Source organism: Crocuta crocuta, unplaced genomic scaffold (genome assembly GCF_008692635.1).
Source record: "Crocuta crocuta isolate KB4526 unplaced genomic scaffold, BGI_CrCroc_1.0 scaffold230, whole genome shotgun sequence".
NCBI classification, from domain to species: domain Eukaryota; kingdom Metazoa; phylum Chordata; class Mammalia; order Carnivora; family Hyaenidae; genus Crocuta; species Crocuta crocuta.
In genome coordinates, this window is record NW_027527393.1 from 856954 (window position 1) to 873729 (window position 16776).

Sequence of the window (16776 nt, forward strand, 5' to 3'; positions counted from 1 at the left end):
AAGGTTTTGCCAATTGTGATTAGGACACAAAAGTTTAATTATGATAAATAACCAAGCAAGATTAGTTATCTTTTTAGTGGTTAATTAAGGATTGTTAAGAAAAATGTTGTATTGAGTTCTCAGTAATTTAGATAAGCATTCTAAATAATGTGTATGTATTTATATTTTCTATGATTTTTCTGATAATTTTTCTGATATATTGATAAAAAATTGAAGAATCACACTACTGACCATTAATGAAGAGTATAAAAATGAATATATTATTTCCCTCAAAGCTACCAAGTATTTATGATTAAGTTGGTATACACTCAGATACAGTGGTAGACAAATATTGAAATAGTTTCCTTCAGGGATGTTGGATCCCATAAACATAAAAATGTTTTAGACCTTAATTTTGTTAGATTTCATTACTAAGTAAAGTTTTGCAAAATAAGCTCAACTTTTTCAAGAAAAATAGTAGTCAGAATACTACATAATCTTGACCCCTACAAAAAACTTTGAAAATAAATATGCTATCTGTCTAATCTCATTTTTGCCATTAACTCAGTAATCTTAGGTTAATCCATTTTTCCTCTTTGAATTATATTTTATCCATCCGTAAAATGAGATACTATTTCCCATGTGTTCAGAAGCCAGACAGAGGTGGAAATGACTACAAACAATACCTTTTATAAGATAATTGCTGGTGGACTTTACAGACTTGGATGATGTTTTGGCTGTGTGTTTCATATCTGATGATATACTAGACAAGATCAATGTAGCTGGACATCAGAATCATCTGGAGAGATATTAAAATGTATTCCTGAGCTACAGCCCAAACTTAATCAACTAGTCTCTTATGGTGAGGAAACTTTTAGGGATCTCCAATTTAAATAAGGTCTCAGGCGGTTTCAGAAGCACAGTCAGAAGTAGGAAATGTTGTCTAGACCAACGTTTTTCAAATTCTAATGTGCATGAGATACCTGGGGATCTTCTTAAACTGCAGATTTTGATTCATTTTATTTATTTGGTCCAGATGAAGCCTGGCTCTGCATTTCTAAATCACTCCCAGATGATGCTAATGCTGCTGTCCCATGGTCATATGAAACTCTTGGTGAAATTATTAATACAGAACATCACAATTTAATCATAAAATCGTAAAATATTATAGCCAGAAAAAACCTGGTATCAGTAAAGTCCAGCATCTTTGTTTCATAGATGTGAGAGCTGACAGCCACTGAGGTTAAGTGACTTAACCATAGTATGTGAACAGCAGAAGGGGAACCAATGCAAATATCTCCTCATAGTACTCCTTTGAGTCTATTTCAATCATGTTTAAAATGTTGATGTGTTCAGCTGATGAGCATCAATTGTCAATAGTGATTCCAATAGTCTAGGTCAATGTGGCAGTGATATTAACTTAGTTTACATTTTATCATTCATGTTGGTATTTTTAATGGAAATTTATATAGCAGAGCAGTCACTATGTATAAACAAAACATGCTATTATCCGCTTATCTTCAACTCTCTTCCTTCCTGGTGTCACTATGCATAAAATCACTCATTTTTAGAATTAATCATTTGGGTTGCAATTATTGTCATCCTGGATGTGAGTTAGAAACACATTGGGGAGTTTTTGAAAATACAGCTGCTTAAGGCTTGACCCCTGGAGATTCTGGCTGGGTGAATCTTAAGAGGGAAGGGATCTGGGACTCCAAATTAAAAAGACATCTGTGGCTTTCCTGCTAGAATTCATTATTATAACAGCATCCCTCCTCTAGTTTCAGGAACCAATCCTTTTCTAATCTCAACATAAATAGTTTGGGGGATGCTAACTAACCCCACTCTTGACTCCCAAGGGTGAGTCTATTCACTAGGTATTGACAAAGTACAGGTCCCTGGCGAATGATTGAATCTAAGAAAAGCATGTTACTCAATACTAAATCAATAAGAGTCAGTTACATTGTTTTTGCTGAAATACTTAGGGGAAAGCATAGGCTTCTCTCCTGAGTTGCTAAAGAAAGATACTTTTGGCCTCAAGCTTCTGGTCATTGTAATTGCCACTAGGAGAGGAAAGCCTGTCTGCGAATGAAGCAGATGAAGGAAAGCAGGGTCAGGAGCAAAGAGAGAGGATTTACTAATCATGTTATTAAAAAACCTCTATCTAACCACCCTTGAATCCAGTTTTAGTCTTGTATCTTCCAGTCACTCAAACCATTAAAGTATTCTTTCCATTAAATCAGTTGGAAATGAATTTTGGTCTCTTGTCATTTGAATCTGATACACAGAGTTGAGAACCACTGGAAAGTTTTCTGTTTTGCTTTTTTTAAAAATTCATTTTATTTTTCAACAAGCCATTTTAAATGAAAATATATAATTAGGAATATGTAGCACTTTAAGCCAATTGCATTCAACCAACACCTCATTTCTTATGATTTTAAGAAGGGAAACATCCCTATCTGGAGAGAAAAGAGTCTGGAATAAATGATACTCAACAGCTTCTCATTCATACACTTCTTCAATACTTTTCCAATCTGAAATAAAGGTAATATTGAAGCAACTCTGAGATCAGATTTTGGTGGCAGCATCGTGGGACAGAAGACTTTCTGAGACACCTCAGGCCCAACCATTTTAGTATTTCTTGTTGGAGCAAGAATAATCTCAGTGCTTTCTTTGGCATTTCCCTTCAGGATTTGGTTCTACCTACTATTATTTGTGGTAGTATTTCCCTAACATTATTTACCTACTATCATCCTGGTTCTAGTTTGCTTGCCTCAATTGAAATGAGCTCTTTCTAGTAGCACAAGATACAAAATTGCCTGACCTGGTAGATCCAGAATTCACTAAAGCTGCAACCCCATCAAGAAGTGAATCTCTGGATCACTCTCCAGATATTCCTTTACCTCAACCTTCTCAGACAATTTTAATCTGAGTCTACCTCTAAGCCTGCTGTCTGTTCTTTCTGTACTTTGTCACCCTGTCGTTGTAGGTCTGATTAATAATAGGAAAAACAGGCAGAAGAGAAAGCAGTGAGTTCCTTGTGTAGCCAAGTGTAATATGCAGTTCCACTGTTATGGAAGTGCATTTTGACCCAGACTTACTACGTGAAGAGGTCCAAAGATAAATGTATCTACTTAACAAGGTTACTAGGGCCTACCTAGTAGCCAATATTCTGAGCCTCTGAATTTTAACACGTTTAGTTGTCTTTCCATTTCCTCTCCTTTTTTCACTCACCATATTTTTCAGACACTCGATGTTCAGCCTGGTGTAAGCCACTGAAGCTGCCAGCAAAGATGTATGCAATGAAATCTCTGGCACAGAAACTTGTCAATCTATCTTACTTCTGATGACGTGATACAACCTTCTCAATGGCCTAATCCTAAAGTCTTGAATATTTATGATGCACACATTTTCTGGTTCTTCCTCATTCACCCTGACTGCAAAGAGCTATTGTGGGTTTCAATCAAGTGAGAAAAATACACAATGAAAGAACTGGGTTCTATTCAACCTGAAGAGTTTTAGGGAAATTTAAAAACATGACTATAGGGAGAATGTAATTTGTTTTGCTCTAAGTAGAGAAGAGCCTCTTCCTCTGCTGTTGACATGCATCAGATACAATCTCACAGAACAGCAGCTTTAATATTTGAGTCCTGTTCAAATTTAAGGACAGTTCCTTATTTCAAAGAGCAAGTAATTAAGAAGCAAGTAAATTCAATGCAATGTAGTGGGGCCTCTACTTCCGTCCTCTAAGGTAAGCAATGATTTAATACATAAGGACACCAATACCCCTAAAATTGAAAAACAGTTCTTCCTTTCCAAAAACCTAGTGTGCATAGATCCACATGACTAAGAATATTTTTTCTTAACTTTAAAGCTAGATGTCGGGAAATGAAATTATAAAATGTGATTTCTTGTTAGGAGACTATTATTATCTTCTAAAATTACATATTCTAAAGGACATAACTATTGTAATGATTATCTTGTGTACAGAGTTACTACAGACTGAGGTTTAACTAAGAATAAACTGTAAAAGGGAGATAAATATATTCATTATGTTGCACTTAGAAATGTTAGTACAAAAAATTAAAAAGCTATATATCCCCTAATGAATTATACTTTCTGTCAATGTTTACCCAATCTGAAAAGCCAAAATCACACAAATACCAATATAGAAATATGAGAGCAAAATCATGCTAGGTTTATGATAAATTGGTAATTTATTTTTGAAGAAGAAATAGAAAAATACTTACACCTATATAAATAGACATACATTCTTAACTTTCCTTTAAGAATACTAGATAGTCACTCTCTCTCTCCCTTGCAGCCTCTATCTCTAAATCCCTCCCTCCATCTGGTTGTGTTAGAAAGCCTACTATTAACTTTGGCTTGAAAAATTTATGAATAAGTAAGAGAATTAAAACTATTANGCCCATTTCTTCACTAGATTGTTTGTCTTGCAGGTGTGGAGTTTGGTGAGTTCCTTATATATTTCTATTTTTGCCCAAAATAGAGTTTATTCATTTGCAATCCATTTTAAGTTCAGTTTGCATATGATCTCATCATCATTATCAAATATGCAATGCCCAAATTATTTTATTTCATTTACTATCTCAATTGATTATCTATTCATTAAGTTTGTCAATAAGGTCTTTTCAGTACATTATACTAAATAAGGTGATCTTTTTACTCATATGCAATTACTTTGGCTATAGAACATGTTACATTGATCTTGCTTTTAGTAGCGAATAATTAAGTTTATTAGGCATATCATACAAAAGCTCCATTACAGTCATTTAGTTACTATCTTATTTCACAAACTTTCATCGTCAACATGTGAGAATGTTGTATGCAAAGACTTAAATGTTCTCCTGCACCTAGCATATTGCTTGAACCGTAAAAAAACCCTTGAAAAAGATTTGTTGAAAAATAAATTTACTGAAGGGATAAAACATGGTAGTGCTCTGAACTAGCGATTATCTATACATTAGTCAACATTGTAGACTATGGTGGAAACTTAGTCTACTAAACTGATTATCCTCACTTAGAATCATCAGGTTATCCAGAAAACAAAATGTTCATTTTTTTACAGTGACATTAATTTTTTCCCATTGACATTACAGTAGAAAACTTTGGAAAACTGCATCTCTTTCCATATTTTGAAGATAACTTATAACTCTTTTATCACAGTTGAAAAGTTGCAAATAATTTATAGATTATTATAAATGTTGACTTCTAAAAATAAAATTGCTTCATCTCTTCAAAAAATCAGGTGGATGTATTCTAAATACTATAATATTTTGAGACTCTTCATTATGCCTTTCAAATATCACAACAAGCTCTTTTTTAACATTTGGAAATTCTATATCTTTTCTTTTGAATTCATATTTTCACTCCATTTCTCTCACAAAATTTCATTCAAGAACAATATGTTATTCTCCCTGGAAAGGTTTTTCTTGATTAAACTATCATATAGTATAATTTATATACATTTTTCTCTAGAAAAAGAGTTTATAAATTGAAATCTAGAATTTCCTGCATAGCCTATGATTATAAGAATCTAAAGATTAATATCTTATGAATTATTATAAAGTATTATTATTTCTGAAAAGCAAAATTTTATTAGAAAGGCATCTATCTATGAGATGCATAAAACTTCAATAAGTTTATGTATTTGTGGATATGATATACAGATGGATTTAGATATGATTCAACAACAAACCAACCCTCTTGTTTATTTTTTAAAAATGTTTTATTTATTTCTGAGCCCGAGAGAGAGACAGCATGAGCAGGGAAGGGTCAGAGAGAAAGGGAGACACAGATTTTGAAACATGCTTCAGGCTCTAAGCTAGCTGTCAGCACAGAGCCCTACGCAGGGCTTGAACCCAGGAATCGTGAGATCGTGCCCTGAGCCGATGTTGGATGCTCAACCGACTGAGCCAATCAGGCGCCCCCCCTCTTGTTTACTTTTAATGATACAAATGTTGAGGTCTTATGAACATATATGTATATATGCATATGCCTTATGCATGAACATTTATGTAGAGCTACACACATACACGCACACACACATACACAGAGATGACAATTTTATTAATGTTACTTAATTTTTAAAATATTCTTCCAAATAATGTTAAAATGACATAAGGAATTAATAAGAAATGTATTTTCAATGATCTCTCAGCTGAGTAATTGATTAATGACTTCTTCAGTAATATTGGAATCAAAGGTCTGAAAAATAGGATTTGCCAAAGATTTGTTACTCTATTCTAAAAGGCATTTACTTTCTGAATTCCCTGGAAGTAAAATGATTTTATCAGACTCTCCAAATGACTGCTAGATATTTCTACTACTCTCAAATAAGAGTACTTTGTGCAACCAACCAATTTTTCAAAAACGATAAAGAAACATCAAAATATTGTAAATGGTAATGGTTTTGGATAAAATGATATTGTGTTACATGCTTTAAAATGTATGCCTTGCTTTAGGTATATCTCATCTAAACCTTGGGTACTGCTCACTTTATTTATAAAAAATGTTTGCCATGTTAGCTATTAGACAAACCAGGCTTTGTTTTCAAACTTCTTACTCAAATCAAATTTATCTCTTTCAAAAAATACAACGTTGTTTTGCAGTTCAAAAACAGTATTAGTTTGCATCCTGAGGAAATTATTAAGAATGAATAAATTTTGCAACACAACTGGAAGTTATGTTATTAAAAGTAGATGAAAAGACTAAAATGAGGTGGATTAATAAATTTATTTTACTTAAAAAAATTTTTTAATTTTTATTTATTTATTTTTAGAGAGAGCATGCACACACAAGCAACAAGAGGGACAGAAGGGAGAGAGAGAGAGCAAAAGAGAGAGAGAGAGAGAGAGAGAGAGAATGTCAAGCAGGTTCCATGCTCAGCATGAAGGCCCAACAGACTGGGCCACCCAGGCACCCCTAATAAATTTGTATTATGAATAAGTTATAAAAATCAGACCAACGAATATTGTATTGTACCTTATTTTATTTGTACTAAAGTACAAGTAATATACAAGTAAAATTTTAAATTGTTTATGAAGCTAAGAGCATGATAAAGAGTTTGATTTTCAACAATACCAAATTTTAGGGCTTACCTTTGGGACTAAATAAATATGCTTCAAATATATAAGAAATGACTTTGATAATTTTGTTAACTACCATAAAATTGTATAATGTATTAAGCGTTACATATATTTAAATACATATATTTAAAACCAGCAGCTAGTATATAGTTTTATACTTTTTTATTAATAGGAGGTAGAAAATACATGTAATATAAAAATATAATGAATAAACATTGAATAATATATTATGTATATATACATACACATGCTAATATAGATATATATGTATAGATTAAATTGATTCCTCAAATAGTATATGACTTAATTTTATTATCAGTAAGAGATATAAAATACTAAACATTTTACATTAGATGTAATAATATGATGTTTGGCTATAATTAGATTAAAACTTTTATACTGTAATTACATAAAGTGTTGTTAATTCAGTGCATTTTTAAAAGTTTAGTTGTCTCAGAAAATATTCCAACTATGTTTAGAAGAATCAGTGTCACTAAATTACTAGGTTTGGTTGTTTCAAAGTGCTCTTTTAAGCCAATGACACTTCCAAGATCAGATATTGAGAATAACTAAAAAGAATTACTTACTTAAAAATTTTTAAGAGCCCTTTTTAGCTTTTAGTGTTTCCTATCTATACTGTTTTTGCTTTGCTCCTGAATCTCCCTCAGGAGTAATCCAATCTTTTGCATTATTGAGTAAATAAAAGGTAAAGTCATTAAATGAAATTTATCGTTGCGCCAGTCTCTTCCACACCACCATATATCTGATGTCAGAACGTCCCATCATGAAAATGAGCACCTGGGTATCAACACCGTCCTTGTCCTTCAGCAGACATACACAGGACAGGACAGAAGGACCTATTGGCCTTCCTGGTCAGCATCCTAGCAATTTTAGGATGGATGAAGGCTATTTCTTTATCTTGTGAAGTAGAATACTATTATGAACTTAGGAGTGTTTTCAGGCAAATTGCTTTTAAGAAAGCATACAGATGCAATTTCAGTTATTTATAGCAACCTGCACTTGTGTACCCTTGGAAAGTTAGGAGTCAACATCCGTAATGTACACGGTCCTATGAAGAACTGCATAACAGGAGATCCAGATAAACAAAGAGCACCTACCATACACAGCCCAAAACTGTTTCAGGAATTGGGATTTACAATGGTATTTGGTTTTCATAGTTGCACGTTTTAAATAATTATATAATAAAATACAATCTTTTATAATGATTCAGTGCCTTGGACTTATCATGTAGTGTTTGGCAATAGAATTTACTATTTTAAAATTTTGGCAAACTGAAAAGTTAATATGGATGAAGAATATAAAGATCTAGGTACTATATCTAATACCCTGAAGCTATATTTATTTATAACATAAGCCACAGAAAAGCAGATTCAAAAATGTCATCCATATTAATAATTTATTTAATAATCAATTCTCAACCCTAAGATTATTTCACTGAACCTTATTCCACATCAAATTCAACCTGTGAACTCCACCCATTAATAACAGGATTGCTGAATGTTTATTTTGATGAAAATAGCAATGGACAAATGAAACTAATATTTTAAGTGCCTTTAAATAAAATGCTGCGTACAGACACAGGGCAGTTAAATAAACAATGTCACAGGCTGATAATTTAGGTAATATAAAATGGCTAAGTAGTATTGGATATATCTGAATGCGAAAAAGCATTCATGAGGAGACCAATAAAGAGTCATTTATTTATGGATAAAAATCAAATGTTTTAAGAGACTGTCATTCTAGATTACCAAAAAGTATACTTCTTAAATCACAAATTTTAATTATGAAAATATATACAATAATCCATCTAAAATAGGGATAAATTCATAGCATCTCTTCTCTAATAATAATATTTAAAATATGCTTTTAAAAATAGAATATATACAAAGTAAACAAAAATAAATAAAAATTAAAACAGAATATGTATTGGAAATGTTTGTTTTGTTTTGTTTTAGAAACGTTTTGTAAAATATTACATGTTGCCTTAAAACTCTCGTTTCTTCTAAGACTCTACAAAGGAAAAGATTATAAATAAAAAACAGTAATTGTGATGAAATACATTTCCTTCAGTCCTCTTTAAAAATGTTCATTATTACATAGCTTCTATAGCCAAGGTAGGTTATGTGTTTCCTTAAATGTCCGTTTTCTCATGCAACCCTCTGAATTATATTATTAAGAAAATATATTGAGATGATTTTAGATCAACTTTCTTTTGGTAATCCTTTAAGGCATTAGTGTACATGGTTTTAAACACATATATCACTTAGACTGTTTTAACTAATGAGAATTGTTGACATTTTTAAAAAAAGTATTCTTAACAACTATTTAAGAGTCTTTCTGTTGATTTTATAAAACAGGGCAATAATTTAAGGAATAATAGTTAAACAGCTTTGTGTGGATTTGCAATTTATGCTAATCATTACATGAAACAATTTAAAAATAATCCCATAGTGAAATTCAATTCATCCCATTGAAATTCAAATCAAAAAGAAAGAACAGATTCTTTATTAAATTCTAGATATTGATTTATGGAAAACATGATCTTATGATATTTTTGTAGAATTCAGTTTATAAGTAAGAAAATATTTTCCTTCCTTTTCCGACTGGAATACATATTATACATAAGCTTTTATTTCCAGACAATGGCTAGTAACTCAGTAGCTTAAACTTTTACTGTTTTCTAGGCACTATCCATTGGAGGTCAGCTATTTAAAAAAAAAAAGATGTTTCTAACCTCAAGAAATTTATAACTAATCTAGAATCTCTAAACCTGGATTTGATGGCTGAACTATGGCTTGAGTTCTTGGGTTCTCATCCTGGATTTGTGATCAAGAAACCTGTCTTTCCCCTCTGGATAACTTCACATACACTTTCAGTTCTGGTTTTCTCACATCTGAGTATCACTAGCTCAACTCTCTTTTGTTGGGTAAGTTACAAATCCAAATTTTCCAAATTAACATAAACTAAGTGGATTGTACCACAGATAGTGAGATAATCATCATCTGCTCAGGCAAAGCTAAACCTCCAAATTTGGATCCCACTGTTTATATCTACAGGAGGTCTAGGCAGTTAGAAACAGAAGCCAGCAAGTTCTCCCCTGGAGGAAACACTCCCCAAAGCCTGCTGTGCATCATGTGCAGCAATAACTAAAACATCACAATTGTATCAAGTCTGGCTATGTGTTGGCTGTTTCTCTCACCAAATATACCTCAGGAAGACATCCTTTCTCCCTATTGTCCATTCTAAAAATAATTCTCCCTTCTTCCTATAAAAGCACTTGCTCCTCTGAATTTATATTTGTTTGGCCCCAGTGAGAGGTCGGGGTTTTGCCCCATAGCTATACCCTTTCTTCCTAGCCATATTTCTTCCAGCTCTTGGATTCATGACCATCCCAGTCAGTCATTGAAAAGCCTGGCAAAATCGATTTCTGCAATGTATCTCTTCATACCACATCCAAATACATTCAGGTGACTCTATTCCTTCAGGATATGTCTTTGCCTCCAACACTATTATTTTCCACAGTATCTCATATATCTTTTCCCCTACTTAACACCTAAAAATGAAGAATATTGGGGTGCCTGAGTGGCTCAGTCGGTTAAGCGTCCAACTTCGGCTCAGCTCATGATCTCACGGTTCATGGCTTTGAGGCTCTGTGATGGGTTGTGTACTGACAGCTAGCTCAGAGCCTGGAGCTTGTTTCAGATTCTTCCTCTCTCTGACCCTCCCCTGCTCATGCTGTCTCTCTCTCAGAAATAAATAAAAACATTTAAAAATTTCATTAAAAAATGAAAATATTAATAGTGACAGTTAAATAAGAAGAAAATGAATAAAAATTTGAAATATGGCCACAGTAAGAAAAAACAAATCGGGCATCGTCATCTTCTGGGCCATTTCTGAGTCTACTGAATTCACTCCTTCCTGAAAATCCAACTCACACAGATCTAAGTGAAGATGAATTCACATATCTCCTGAAGAAGCCACCAATTAATCAACTGAAAAATAGTGGGGTCAGCTTTATTGGAGAGAATGGAGTGTTTCTCTACCTAGCTATAAAATTTGCTCTAATCATTAAACAAAACCTGTACATTGAAAGTAAATTAATGCTACAAGCCATGTAAAATATATCTTGAGTCATGCTGAAAATCAACATTACCATAAATGGGAAAAAAAGATCATTAAAGGTAAAAACAACCAACCTTTTTGTTTCAAGGGAGGCTCCTCTATTTCTCCTAGACCAAGACAAAAACAGTGAATTAAAAAAACTTTTAGCTTAGCATTTTACTGTATATTTTCCCATTTTCTTTTGTTCATTAAAAAAGCCATCTATTAGTTTTGACATTAGTAGTCTTTATATTACTTTGCCTCCCAAATTCTAGTTTTTAAGTATAAACTTTGTTTATGAACATTTATGAGATAGTTTCACTTTTATGAGTTCAATAAAATTGTGGCAGCAGTCCAAATTATACATTATAGTTCATATATCATGTTCATTTCTATTCTCTATTGTTCATCTCAACCTCTCACTGGGGCCAAACAAATACAAATTCAGACAAAGTCATAGAGAGGGCTAAAATAATAAGAGCTTTCTTGGTAGTCTAGTTTGAATGCATGATTTCTGATGATGAAGGTTGACCCTAAAAAATGTCATGTAAAAGATAAGGTCATCATGCTTTGTTCGTTTCACATACATTCAATAGTAGTTTATGTATGGTTGGAGTTTAATTCCTTTTGTTTATTAATATATATGAGAGTGTACATAGGTTAGTTGCATAATTGTGACATTTAGAATATGTCCCTCCATTACACCTCCATTTGGTTCAATAAATTTGCTTTTTTATTATAATTTTAGGAGAATTTCTTTCTGCTATTTGACTATGAATATAACTTACATCCATAAAATATGTGTCTATCAAATTTTACTGTTGTTATTTCACTCTTCCTAAGGATAAACCTGAGAAATAGCTACTATTTTTTCCCAAGGAAGCGTTATAAATGTGAGTTCCTATTGTGAGTTTGTAATAGTGCATAATAAGACCCTCTTTAGTATAATGCTACCCTCATGGTAACATTTATTGTTGACATCTTTGTCATAATGGCAGGTATGCTGTAAGATGAAAGCCAAATAGAGACCAATTTACTGAGTTTGCCAACCTGTTGATATGCTATTAGAACTCAGAAGTGTATTTATTTTGGTTTAACCGGACCCAAGTGCTCATTTGTGTTTAAACTTAAGCAAACCACTGTAATACATAACTAAAATTGGTCCAAGAATTTGATGTGTCTCTATGCTCTTTGTACCTTTATCAGTGTCCTCATCCCCATCATCATCTTCTTCATCACCCTCAGACGAGATGATGTCAGACAACAAAGTAAAGAAGCCATAGACCCAGTCGGTGGTTTCTTCCACAGCATCATGTACAAGTTTCAGAGGATCTGAGCCAATCTTGGAAATAGAGCTTGCTAAAAGTAATTAAAAACAAGAGAAAACATTTACAATCATCCCCAAAGAAACTAAGAAAAGCTATTTTTACTGATTTGTGCTTTTGACACAAAATATGTCAATTTTATAAACGTAAATATCTCTTAGCTGCAATTTTTGAGGGAGCTCAGAAATAGAAACTACATTTTGTCATAGAATGTATATGTATTCAATTAAAAAAGAGAAGTTATTGAATACCTATGGTACCAAACTATGGAATTACCAAGAAAGAAATTGTCCTTGAAAAGTTTATAATCTAAATAAGAGTTTAACGCAGAACAAAATTAGAAATGATTGAAATAATGTGCATCTATTTTATTCAAATTGCTATATCCACTGCAAGTTACGGATGTTTAGGAACAGAAGAAATCACTGTTGGCTCATATTATACTGGAAAGCATCATGGAGAAGATGGCTCTGTAAATTTTCAGACAAACAATAAATTCAAAGTTGACTTAGTAGCTGTGACTAAAGTAAGAGTGATAGATCCATTTATTATAATTTGTGATATATCAGAAAAAATCTGGAACTGTCGAGGTAGTACTTATAACAGGTTCCAGCTAGGTCCAATTTGGTTATCCTTATTAGGCACCCTAGTACCTAAAACTAAAAAGCATTTAAATTTCTATTAAGTTTAATAGATAAAGTTAGGAAAAACTGAAGTCTATAAATCTTCCATTTTTCACATCCTAACAAATATAAATTATTTGTGAAATGGGAGATTAAAAAATAAAAAATGCAAGCAATTAGACATAATAGATATTTTTAGAATGTTACTCTTCTCACTTTAACTTTGTGAAAATTACTCTGAGGAAGCAAGGGTAGCCTCTAATACCTGACTAAAGAGGAGTCTATCTAGAAATGTGGTATAAGTTGCAACTGATTTTCCATCAATCTATAATTAAATTTTAGATTTCTTTTTGTTAATTTTTTTAATTTTTATTTATTTTTATTTTTAAATTTAAATTTTATTTGCCAAAATGCAGTGCAATATCGGTTTCAGGAGTAGAATTCAGTGATTCATCACTTACATGCAACACCTAGCACTCATCACAAGTGCCCTCTTTAATACCCATTACCCAGCTAGCCCATCCCCCACCCACCTTTCTCTGTTTTCCTTAATTTTAAAAACTATTTTAGCTTCTCAGAGATTCTTTTCCATTTGATATCTTAAAAGAGTACAATTATACCAACATATTATATTATCTAAAGGTTAAGTACTCTAAAATTAAACTTTTATTCTGATAGAAGAAGTCGCTGGAAGATTTGAACAAAGGAATGACATGATTTGACATGCGTAACTGCATTCACAGTGTTGAGGATTCAAAGAATGCCAGACTGGAAGCAGGGAGATCAAATGAAATAAGGAGCCAAATGAAATAATCAAGGAGAATGATGATTGTGATTTCTATCAGGATGATTGTGTATGTCTTGTGATGTGGTCAGCTAAATGCATTTAAAAGATAGAAGTAATAATATAGGCTTAGAGTTTGGATCTTGGGTGTAAGATAAAGAGACAGGTACAGAATAACTTCAAGGTTTGTGGCATGAAAAATTGGAAGGATGAAAATGTCATGTGCTGGAATGGGGAGGTCTGGAGAGAAATGGGGTTTTGTTGGGGTAGTATACAAGTCCCTGAGTTTCAGATTTGTCACACTTGAGTTGCCTATTAACATCAATGTGAAGATGTAGACATTTTTACAACTCAGTATGACCTGGAAAAGAGAAGTCCTAACTGAAGATGGAAATTTGGGAGTTCAGTAGAGGATAAAAGGCATTCAAAATCATGATACTGAATGAAATCACCAAGGGAGTGGACCCAGGAGCACTCCAACTTTTAGAAGACAGACCAGTCAGAAAGACAACGGCAATTGCTTATGACAAGGAGAGATGAGAAAGACAGAAACAGAGATATACACACATACATCCAGAGAGAGAGAGAGAGAAAGAAACAGAAAAAAAGAGAGTGTAATGTCCTAGATGTCAAGTGAGGAAATTGTCTGCTGGAGGATACAGTGATCAACTGGCAAAAGCTGCTGATAGGTCAGGTAAGATGAAGACTGAGAATAGACCTTGAAATTTAATGACAATAGACCTTTGGATTTAATGACGAGGATGTCATTGTTGACCTTCAAAGGGCCAGTTTAGTGGAATGCATTCAAGACCAAATGGGAAGAATTTAGAGGTGGTAAGTACATTTTATCAAAATAAATGAAAAGAGTTTGGCCAATGTTTAAAGAGAACTAGCATCCTAGTGGATTTTCTGTTGTTAACATTGTTAAAATGGAAAGAATATTCCATTTTATGCTGATGGGGAAGATCCCACAGAAAGTGTGTGCTCACTCAGGCAGTACATATATTAGAAAGGGGGAAAGTGATACAAGAGAAGGGAATTCTGGGGAACTTTTAAATTATATGTTCTATTTCAGGGGATTCACAGCTCATCTAAGGAGACCAGGGTACAAAAGGCTAAAACTTATCTCCATGATTCAGTGGCAGTGTAACTTTACTCTTTGGACCTTATTTTACTGCATTCTGGACAGTTCCATGTGAGCAAGATATGGTACTCTGAATGGTGAGATTAAACCTTAGAGAAAGGAAATGAAATGGAATTTTATAATTGCAATTGAAAAATTTTAAAGAATTATATGAAGGAACTGGATTGTAATGGCACCATTAAATGTATATTTTAGCACTAGTATATTTTATATCTAATGGAAGAATACTGCAAATGGGATTTTTATGATCTGAATAGATTGAGACCATTTCCCCATTTCCCTTCTTTCTAAATGTTCACTGAGGAACTTAACAATAAAATCCAACAAAATAGATAGCAGTTTAATTATCCTTATGCCTAAATGCACTATATATACTCTGCAGACATGTATATTGCCTGGTTCTGAAATCATCAAACCAGGATGTTTTCATGAAGTCAATGTTGCTGGCTTGAGATCAGCATCTGATTTTTAGCTATGTGAACAACAACTTTAAAACATAGATACAGACATGCATATAGATAATAGATACAGATGATAGGTATTTCTTAAATAAGATAGTAGTCCTCAAGGTGATTCTTATTCTCTTTTTCAGATATTACACCCAAACTATATCATGCGAATAATATAATACAATGCAACTAAACCTTTTATTGATGTGTTTTTTTTAATTACATTTTCTTACCTCTCATGTTTCCATGAGTTAAATTAAATATATTACATTGAGGATCATCATAAAAATAATAGAAGCTAATATTTTAAATGGAGTGGATTTTACCCGCCAGATACTACTCGAAGAATTATATGTATATTAACCTATATTTTTCTTTCAATAACCCAATGATGTAGCTATATTATATATATTTAAATAAGAAAACTGAGGTATAGAGAATGTAAATAAGATACCTAAGGTAACATAGTTATTGTGATGGAATCAGATTTTGCACCCTCCAGAGCGTGACTTTTACCTATTAGGCTACATGACTATCAACAAACAAAGAAAACTATGAATTCACAATTGGTTCTGGAATCAGATATTGGATGAGAGATTCTGGGAGAGGGTTTTCTTGCTGTTAAAAGGAGAAATAAGGACTTTGGTGTGTGAGAACATAATGCCCAGGGCTGCTGTAGCCACCTTATAGCCAGGAAGACAGTAGATGATTCACTGAAGAAGGCAAAGGTTAAAAATGAAAGAACTGTGTCCATATGACATTGCTGAGGCATTGAATTTTCCAATCTTGGAATAATCGTTCTACTTCCAGAGCTTCTGTTATGTGAGATAAGAAATGTTTCTCAGTGTTCAAGTCACTCTTAATTGTATCTTCTACTTTTTACAGAAAAATATACCACCAGATGAAGGGGAAACTGCTCTAGGCTCCTTATGATCAGTAATTGGATTTTTGGCACTGATAAAAGAGTACCAAGAGAGGCAAGGAAAAGTTTAAAGTTAAGTAAGATTTTTATTGATCCTCTGTCTTTGAAGCCAAACTATACAGATACTAAAGTTTCTAAGTGAGGACCTACACGGGAAATTAAATTAGTCATTTTCTGTTTTCCTCCTAAAGAATTAGCTCCATAATTTTGCCATTATCCTTGATCACCATTCTTACATTCTTTAAGTTATATTTGACTCTCCTTTATCGGACAAACATCAGCAAGTAACGGTTACAAGCTTGGGCTCTGACCTCAGACT

The 16776-nt window shown here is 32.9% G+C and overlaps 1 protein-coding gene across 1 annotated transcript in view; it reads right to left on the minus strand.

The window, feature by feature from the left end:
• The window catches only part of TRDN (triadin), a 338537-nt gene that overhangs the window by 306975 nt on the left and 14786 nt on the right, over positions 1 to 16776 (minus strand). Inside the window, exons 3-4 of the mRNA XM_077752724.1 lie at positions 12408 to 12569; positions 11306 to 11338 (exon numbers count right to left, since the gene is read on the minus strand). Of these exons, the coding sequence (XP_077608850.1) occupies positions 11306 to 11338; positions 12408 to 12569 (195 nt within the window). The remainder of the gene's footprint in view (positions 1 to 11305; positions 11339 to 12407; positions 12570 to 16776) is intronic.